Here is a 9,880-nt window from a genome sequence, read left to right as displayed (position 1 = left end):
TTTTTCTGTTACCTTTGTTATATTTGTAAGAATGTTATCAATGTATCCTTTATTGTGATATTTCTAATTTACATGTTCAAGAGTTTCCTGAGCAAAGGAAAGAAAGTTTGGTCTGGGAGTAAACGCTGCTGTGTCTAGAAAAATCATATAATGTTTATTCTCGGAACATATTAATGTTTCCCTACTTTCTTACACTTCGTATGGTAAAAGATTTTCCCAGAATTTCACTTGTTCAATCATTAACTCCAAGAAGTCGGATAGCTTTGAAGTAAGCACTACGTGGGCATGCGCAGAAGGAAACACGCACAGGAGCGCCAAATTTACCGGGATGTGAGTTTGAGGGGAGGAGCAGTAGTAAGGCTGCTGTAGTTTAAATTAATGTCAACCTGCCTCCACGCCGGGAGAACATATCCAGCGCAGATAGTGAAAGTACATGTTCAGCGCAACCTGCGAGCCGCTCTACACAAACTAACATGGCTCGACGGCCGAGAAATAGGTAAGCTTAACCAGAACAATTACTCTTTAATTGCTATTGTGTTTAGCTTTTTTGTTTTCTCCAATTATGCGTGTAATATCTCACGGTACCGTTTTCTTTTCACTCTTCTGTGGTATACGGCGTGAGTAGAGGGGTTATGCATGCTACCCACTGACAGACTTCATGTTTATTTTGTGAACGTATCTGTCTTACTGAGCCATTTTTGTGTTCAAAACCCGTTTTGTTGACTCGGCCGTTATAGCTGAGTAGTGGTGTGGGTGTCGCGCTCGCGCGACCATGACAGGTGGTGGTCATCTGGCATGTGCGCTCCTCGCGCTACTGTCAGTGGTGAGATAGAGAAAGGGGTCTCTCTCTCTCTCTCTCTCTGTCTCTCTCTCTCATCGCTGTCTCTCTCACACACACTCACGAACACAAGCCGATTACTAATAAGGTTAGGCGGGTGGACAGGCGCGTGCCACGCTTTGTGCTGCATATTGCGTGGACATTGGATTTAAAAAGAGCCTGTTTTAAAAACCAAATCCAACGCATTGCTGCACTGCATCCGTCTGTCTTTGCTTAAGTCTCCTGGAGATCTGTAGATGTTTATTGAAGTATTAAAAAGATGCATTGATTATGACTTTGGTGGAGGACAATCACCTTGTGAGCCGCGTGGACACACGTTTCGTTTTCACTTGCAGGCTGGATAAAGACTGGCTGTATAGCGGACTCAAAGGTCATTTTAAACGCGCCTACATAAAACTTCTCAGAGCATCCCTGACAGCGAGGAGCGCTCACCCTTATTTAGGAAACTCGTTTTCTCTGCGTCCATGCGCACTAGTCTCTTGAAGAGGTGCATTCTTCTGTATTTACTTTGTTTTAAGACCTGCAGCTTTGCACGATCGGCACTGATCCTTTTATTTTATATGCTCTATTCAAATTGTTGTTGGAGTATGATTAATCACAGTGTAGGTGTAAGGTTGGCTGTCATTGTTTTAAACTGATAATGAGTCTTGCAGAGCCTGTTCATATACCATTTCAAATAAGACCACTGATAAAGTGATTCAGTGATTCATGGTGCTGTTTCAGGTGACTTGTTACTCTCAGTATGAGTTGTTATGCTATATTGATTGTCTTGGTTCATTGATGTTATCTTAAGTTCTTTATAACTATGTGGTACTCTCTTGCTTTTTCCTTTGTATGCTGCAATTTAAAGTCATAGCGTGAAGTCACAGCGCCAAACTTTCATTTCCAGCTAATACACAAAGTAATGTGCAACTTCAATTTTGATGTGTTATTCTGTAAGTTCAGGGCTGTTAATCAGGCAAAAGTGCAAAAAAAGTTAATTCACGTCAAGTAATCAGTTGCACAATTAGAAGGAAACATCCCAGTGGGGCTCCTGTTCACCTGTTGCTCTTTATGACACCTAAGTACCCCACCTAGCTTCCACTTGTCTGTGCTCTTGATCTGATTGGTTCAGTGTCAGAGTGTGTGTACTTTGTGTGTTTCTGTTCTGCACAATACCACTGCAGGCCTGAACACGCCAGGGTCACGAAATTATGATTGCATGTGCCAATCCCAGTATCTGTGGAAACCAAAAACATTGGAACCTGTTCATCCATCCGTCCCCCGTCCCTCCCACTTGCTGTTCTTTTTTTTTTCTCTCCCCTTGTGGGTGTCTTGGCTAAAAGCCTGCACCCAAACCTTCAAGAATGACTGGTTCTATCTGTGTTGACACCTGATGAGTTAAAGATTGGGCTGAGTTCTTTATGCCCTGTGTAAAGAGGCGATTAGGGAGTAGTTTGGAAATAAAAAAAAAGGCTCTTCGTGTATTATTATTTGCCTTTCTATTATCTTGTACTATCCCTTTTCACACAGCCTCCGCTTGTTTTTTTAAAAGTCTTTGTCTCTTTGTGCCTGCAGTGTTTACAGCAGCGAGGAGGATGAGGAGGAGACTGAGATGTATGAACATGATTATGATGGGTCAATGGCCAAGACAGGGAAACGCCACCTTGGCAAAACACGCTGGACACGAGAAGAGGTAAACACCAACACCTGCTGTGAAATAAAAATGACTGAAACAGCTCATATATTCAGTAGAAACTGCCTCAGGAGAGATCACCTGAAAGGAACCTGGGAACCTCTGTTTTTTTGTGTGCTCTAACCACAATTACTACCCTAATGTTAATTTTAAATAGCAGGCGTTGATGGTGACTGCAGCGGTATGTCTGACAAACTTCCAATGTTATCCTCCTTTTTCAGGATGAAAAGTTGAAGAAACTAGTTGAGCTAAATGGATCAGAAGACTGGAAACTTATTGCAAGCTTATTAACAGTAAGTATTAAGTGTGCACAAATTTGTCCACAGAGACAGAAAACATAATTCTATAGAAACTGGTTGCAAATTAAGAATGGGTTATTTAATTTCTGAATGATTCCTAGACTTGCTTTCAGATTTATTTCCATGTTTTAAAGATGAATACTCATCTTGTTGGTCTCTGTTTTACCAGAATCGTACAGATGTGCAGTGCCAGCACAGGTGGCAGAAGGTTCTTAACCCAGAACTCATTAAAGGACCATGGACAAAGGAGGAGGACCAGAGGGTAAGACTCATAGAATCTATAAAAATGTACCCCAGTTCTAATAAAGGGGTCACACACAAAACAGCAAAAAGCAATGATGAAACTACTTTTGATGCAGCTCAGCCTTAAGACAGCCTTAAGTGAGCTTGTGCCAGTATTCAAGAGCCATCCAGGGTATGAAAAGGAAAAAAAAAAACTTGATGTTCCTTTGTGATTAAAGCAACCACTCTGTAGCAATTCCTTAGCTGCTGTTGCACATTTTTAGTTTCCCAAAACGTTACTCCTTTGACACGTTACTCAATAAGTGACATTTTAGCCTCTTCAAACTTGTAAAATATTTATTGAACCACTCTAGAGGAGTTATATTTCCACCCAGATGCCACTGTAATGATTAGCAGAGGGGCTAATGTTCCTCTGGAAACTCCCTCACTGCTCACCACCAGGTGCTCCCAATCACCTGAGCAGGCCAAAGATAAAGAAAGAGAGGAGGGGGGAGGAGAAAAAGCAATAAATGAAAAAAATGTAATGTTATTTTTTTAGTAATAGAGTTCTTTTGTCATTTTTTTCCCTCTTTCACCCCTCACCTGTGATTTTTTTTGGCCTTGTTTTTTTTTCTGCACCCCTTCTGTACTTCTCCCTCTCCTCCCTGTTATTGCTCCTTCCTTCCTCTTTCCTCACGCTGCTCCACTGTCATTTACTTCTCTTCTTTTTCAACACTCTTCCTCCTGCCCTCTTGTCTTTCCTCTTTTTCTCCCTTCCCCCTTCACAAAAACAAACACATGCTCACTCCAGGTGATCGAGCTTGTCCAGAAATATGGAGCCAAGCGCTGGTCAGTGATCGCCAAGCACCTGAAGGGTCGGATTGGCAAGCAGTGCCGCGAGCGCTGGCACAACCACCTGAACCCGGAGGTGAAGAAGACATCCTGGACTGAGGAGGAGGATCGCATCATCTACCAGGCGCATGAAAAGCTGGGCAACCGCTGGGCTGAGATCGCTAAGCTGCTTCCTGGCAGGTAAGGGTAAGGGAGAGAGTGAAGAGGAGAGAAAAGTGGAAAAGGAGAAGCTAGATACTTCACTAAAACCGATGTTGGTCTGCTGTGCAATGTTGCGGTAAAGGGTGAAAGGGAGAAGAGGACACCAAGGAAGATAAAACAAGAAAAAAGACAAAGAGGGAGCAGGAAACAAACGTTTGTTTGATCATTTCAGGAGGGAGTAATTTATAGGCCTTGCATTAAATACAGAGATAAATGAAGAAAAGATACTGTAGTTTTGTCATGATTATTACTCTGTACTGATAGCCTTATCAGTTCTGTGTCTGTATGACTCTGATAGCTTTCAGTGTGTGCCTGTGTTGATAAAGTTATCAAGTACCACTCAGGATGTCTCTCCATGCTGCATTCTTGCCGGTGTGCTTTGGTGTTTTCGAATGAATAACCTGCAAGTTAACTTAAGTGTTTTTTTTTTCATGTTATCCAGGACTGACAACGCTATAAAGAACCACTGGAACTCCACCATGAGGCGAAAAGTGGAGCAGGAGGGCTATCTGCAAAGTGCATCGAAGAACAGCAACTCCTCACTGTCCATCAGCCACAGCTACATCAAGACCAACAACCACATAATGGGTTTCCCTCATCATTCGCCAAATCATGCACAGCTGCCTCCATCATCGCCACTCAACTACACATACATCACAGAAACACACCGAGTGAGTGGGCTTTACACACAAATGTTGTATGATAGCATGAATATATATGAGATGAATTAATCTGACTTGTCTCTGATTGGTTTATCAGGTACCGTTCCCGCTGGCTCTGCAGTTGAACTTCATGAACATCCCCCAGCATGGGACCGCTGCCATACAGGTAACAATAGCACAAGTATGCATCTACATTTAACGCTATAGTGAGAATATACAACACAAAGAGGATAAAAACTTTTAAATCCTGGCTCAAATGTGCCTCCTCTTCACTGGTTTTTCTTTTTTTGTTTCAGAGACACTATAGTGATGAGGACCCCGAGAAGGAGCAGAGGGTGAAAGAGATCGAACTGCTGCTCATGTCAACAGAAGATGAGTTGAGAGGCCAGCCTTCACTACCAGTGAGTTTGCAGTTGAGCTTCTAAGTGTGACAGCACAATTTATGAGCATGTGTATTTGACCCTGCCTTTGAGGACAGTGGTTGGATGTGTGTGCGAGTGTTAGAATAAGGAGGAGGAAACATCTGGGGGGTCTGTTTCTGCAAAAAAAATGATGAAATAGGACCTTATCACCAATTGTTTTGCACACGTCCATGACAGCTTGTGCAACACTACACAACACTTCTCTCACTCTTTACATTAAAGTTCCTTTTCTTCTTCTGTTTTTGCTCTTTTTTACATTTTTACACCTCTTCCCTTTATTGTCAGGCTTGCATTTTCTGTCTAGTGCATGTTTGACACTTTTTTTACTGTCACCTCTCTGTTTTTTTGGTTTGTTTGTTTTTTTGCAGTTTTTTCATCGCTCACTCTTTACATCCTTTTTCTTCCTTAGATGAATTTGTCATTCCCAAGCTGGGTCAGCCATAGCTCTTTGACTGACAGCTCAGAGGGGATGGGAATGTTATTACCTCATCACCAGGCTGCCGCTCCCGCTCTGCCTCATGACCAGAGCTGCCTACCTGAGGAGAGCGCATCCGCAGCACGGGCCCACAGCAACAACAACCGCAACAATAACAACAACAACAGCCATCACAGCAGTCCGACATTCTCAAATACTATCCCAGAGTTCATGGAGTCTGTCATTGATTCAGTAAGTGCTTAGTTTATTCACACGCTTTAGGGTAACTTTACATTTTTCTTATCTTAAAAAATATAGCTTAGCAATTAGCAACATAGACACATGCAGCAGTGGGCTTTGACCCATATTTTCCCACCCCTTTCCCAGAGCCTCTTCTCAGTGGATGAGGTTGGTACCAGTGGGCTCTTGGATAAAAGCGCTCTCAAAAGAGACAGGGTCTTACCCAAAACAGCCCACAGAGTGGGGGATGGTTTGATCTGCTCAACTCCTAAGCCTTCACCAAGCAGAAACCTCACCTTTTCACCCTCACAGGTAGTTATGTAGGATCAGAATCCATCCAATCACTACCTTCTGATCACATCATCAACCAATCATGTAGCATTAGTTTTTGCTTTTTTACGTCACGTTTTTATGGGTTATTTCATCTATAGCTTATATTTTTAAGCATCACTCTGCTTTTCTTCTAACACTCATTTTTTATTTTACCACTTTAAAACCATCAAGACACATATTTATAAGGTTTCCTTTTTTTCACAGTTTCTCAACCAGTCAATGAGTTCAGAGCACTCTGACAGTGACAGTGTACCAATGAGCTCACCTGTGGACACCAAGCCTCTGATTGACCATAGTATCAGGCACCAAAAGGAGAATGAAATGTGAGTAGCTTTTATTTTTTTGTTATGCAATACAGCAAAATCTCTGACAATGAAGCCTTACTAAAAGTTTCTCTCTCTTCAGGTTCAGAACTCCAAACATTCGTCGGTCAATCCTGGAGTCATCTCCTTGTACACCCACACCTTTCAGGTCAGCACTGGCCCTGCATGAGACCAAGTATGGACCCCTCAAACTACTGGTGAGAAAAATGGTGAAAAATATCCTGAGTTATTATTTTACCACTTTCACCTTGTCCTTGTGTCTTACTTAAGTATTTGTGTCTTTCCAGAACACCCCTTTGGAGCAGCAGATGGTAGAGTCCATCAAGCAGGAGCCGATGGAGTGTGCCATTGAGCAGCCTCCTCTGAAGAAAATCAAACAAGAGGTATTTTCCACTCAACAAGAATCACGTACACAAAAAACACCCAGAGACAACATGAGACTGACATAAGAAGTTTTAGTTTTTTTATGGTGAAGGCATACTTTCACTTTGCAGTTGTGGTAGAAAATGTGGGCACATTTTTTCCGTTTTACTAACATTGTTCATTAGCTAAAGGAATTCTTAGAAGTAGTCAAGGAAGAACAGTAGCAATAGTAGTGCTTCAATTAATATTGCTGGTTTTCACACCAATGTGTTGGATTTGTAAAAATGTTGTGCTTTGGATCTTAGGTGGAGTCTCCATGTGAGAGGAGCCCATGTATGCAGTGGGAAGGACAAGACCTTCACACACGACTCTTCTCCCCCAGCGGCCCCGCTCAGGAAGTACCTGTAAGATATAATCTTTGACACTCTCAAGCCTTAGCCTTCAACATCTCAGTCTCTGCTCCTGTTCTCTTTTATTTCACTTACTGTTATGAAATTTAATGCAGTTGGGTTAGTTTTAATCATATTGACTTATGATATTTATTTACTTGTTTTGTATTAATTTAAATTTTTTTCATTTATTTGATTTGAATTTAATTATTATTACACAAATTATTATTGTTGATTTGTTTTCATTTATTTTATATTTATTAATATTTTATATTTATATTATTCTTTAATATATTTTTATATGCATTTGTTAACATACCACAAATAATCATTGTTCGTTTGTTTTTGAGTTGTTATTTTATTTGGTATTTTATATTTATTTGTTTTTATTTATCCATTTTTTATTCCATACTTTACATATTTATATTTTTTCATGTATTATTTTATATGCATTTGTTTATCATTATACAAATTATTATTGATATTTTTTTATTTATTTTTTTGTATATTTTATATTTATTTTCATCCAGGATCTCGTCACCAGTTCATTATTGAGTGAAGATGGACACAAAGCTTTCCACCCTCCTCCCAGAGGCATTGGCAGCCCACTACAGGTGTGTACAAGCTCATGCAGACATATGTATTCATTTTTTTTAACTGAATTTTGCGTGTAATTCCTCATCATCTTCTCTTTTTTTCTCACTTTTGTTCCTTAGCAGCAGCTGAGTTCCTGGGAGCAGGTGACATGTGGGAAAACTGAGGAGCACATTCTGGGCTCTGAGCAGAGCCACAAGTACATCAACACTTACTCTACAAGGACGCTGGTCATGTAAGCAGAGACGCATGTTGATCCTGAAACATCAACAGTCTGTGTGCTGGACGCAGCGCAGCGGGATACTTATTTGTTGTGGTACAACAGTTGGGAGAGGCTCGATGCCATTTGGTGTTTATACACTCACACTCGTTGGATTTCAACCAACCAAAGACTATACTTTTTTATTTGTTTTAAAATCTTTTATATAGAATCTGCTTTTGGTTTTTAGAAATGTGCGTCCTATCATTTTTGGTCTTGTTATTGTATTATTATAAATGTTTGTATTATAAATGGGAAATGGTGGCTATATAATTCCATTGGGCTGTATTATTAATTCTTAATTTTGATATTAATATAATGAACAAGTTGATTAATTTATTTCTTTTGTTTTGATAATGTCTTTGTTGTTGATGGTTTTTACAATTGGCCAATGGAGCAGTGTTGTAAGTTAAGTATTTAAGCCCTGTTAGCATTATCATGAATCCAAAGGCATATTGATTCATTCAAAACTGACCTCTGTATTTCCGTCATGACACGTTTCCATTATTGCTATTTACTCATTTTAAAGCTACACTGGGTCAACTGAGAATTTCAAGTGTTTGGTCCGTGCCACCTCATGTAAACACTTAACTTCTGAACAATAATGTTCTGTTCTTACACCATATTTTACTATGAATAATCATGTTTTACACAACAGAGGGGGCCAGCCTTATTAGTATTACTAAATTACCACATTGGCACCTATATTTCATAAAAAAGAGTTTCATTTCAACTTGTAAGCTTTTTTTCTGGAAATATTCCATGAACAAACATTACATTTATAGGATTTTAAGAATATATGTATGCATTTAGAAAGGTTAAATGAGCTTTTATGTCTGAATCATGAGCATCACCCAGTAAGAGTAAGACCAAGCTGCACTTGAATTTTCTAGTCTCCACAAAAAGGGAGAGTACTAAACACTGATATTTTATGTTTTGCTACAAACAAAAGCCCAATTGAAACTTTTGTATGTTTGTTTTTTTTAAACATTTCTATGAATAGTTTTGTACTGTTTTGTAAAGCATACTAATTCAGCCTTTTTTCTTACTGAGACTGCAGTAGCCCATGTCAAACACTTAGCAGACAATCTTTTATAATGCCTTGTTTTTATACTAGCTTTTGAGCAAAAAATGATTTTATAAAAGCATTTATACATGCCAAGTTTTCATTTTTTTTTACTTTTGTATACTGCCTAGTAAATAAAGTGTGTTTTTTTTAAACTGTCTTCATTGTTATGTTTGGGATAAGAAATGAATTTAAAAGAATATAAAACATTTTCAAAGTGGGTCATTAAAGACAATACACATCATTTCCATATATTTAAGAGGTAAATATGCTTTTATCAGTCAGGACTTGAGTTCAAATAGCCCGCAGTAACGTGTAAATAGCACTGTAAAGCCGCTCTGTTGTCTAGAGCAATTCCTCTGTTTAATGTGAATGAACTGTTTGCTCTTCCATGTCTCCAAAGTGTACCCTATCTCTAGTATTCAAATTTTTTTGTTAGGACTGTAGTATTCAAATACTCCACCCTTAACTCCCACACACAATCCTGCAGATACAAAGGCTTGTTGTCATAAAGTTGTCCAGAGCATATCATAAAACCTTCCCGCCATCTGCCAATTTCTCCCAGTGTAAAGTTTACCAGCCAATAAGCAAATCCCCCCAACTGTTGCCGCTTTGACCACACATGTGCCAGAAATACAAAAGAATAGACTTCTCTGGTGATGAAACAATCCTCTCTAAGCACATTAGAAAAAATAAACTGAGTGTAATTAGTGAATGAAGCCTCACA

General features: G+C 39.5%; 1 protein-coding gene across 4 annotated transcripts; it reads left to right on the top strand.

Annotated features, from left to right (window-relative positions):
- The first annotated feature begins 366 nt into the window (after positions 1-366).
- On the top strand, positions 367-9,278 carry myb (v-myb avian myeloblastosis viral oncogene homolog). 4 transcript variants are annotated; one of them, XM_041804502.1, is made up of 16 exons: positions 367-496; positions 2,396-2,513; positions 2,735-2,806; positions 2,982-3,074; positions 3,846-4,066; positions 4,530-4,758; positions 4,847-4,915; positions 5,046-5,150; positions 5,581-5,838; positions 5,974-6,138; positions 6,364-6,482; positions 6,565-6,679; positions 6,770-6,865; positions 7,151-7,249; positions 7,765-7,848; positions 7,954-9,278. In XM_041804502.1, exons 1-16 carry the CDS (start codon positions 474-476, stop codon positions 8,065-8,067), a joined length of 1,980 nt encoding a protein of 659 aa, XP_041660436.1. In that variant the 5' UTR covers positions 367-473; the 3' UTR covers positions 8,068-9,278. The 4 variants fall into 4 exon arrangements, with proteins under 4 accessions (XP_041660436.1, XP_041660435.1, XP_041660439.1 ...); XM_041804501.1 differs by having other exon boundaries at positions 7,951-9,278; XM_041804505.1 differs by lacking the exon at positions 5,974-6,138.
- The last annotated feature ends 602 nt before the right edge of the window (positions 9,279-9,880 follow it).

Source organism: Cheilinus undulatus, linkage group 14 (genome assembly GCF_018320785.1).
Source record: "Cheilinus undulatus linkage group 14, ASM1832078v1, whole genome shotgun sequence".
Lineage (NCBI taxonomy): Eukaryota > Metazoa > Chordata > Actinopteri > Labriformes > Labridae > Cheilinus > Cheilinus undulatus.
Note: the sequence above shows the minus strand (reverse complement) of the source record. Positions and strands in the feature narration are given on the sequence as shown.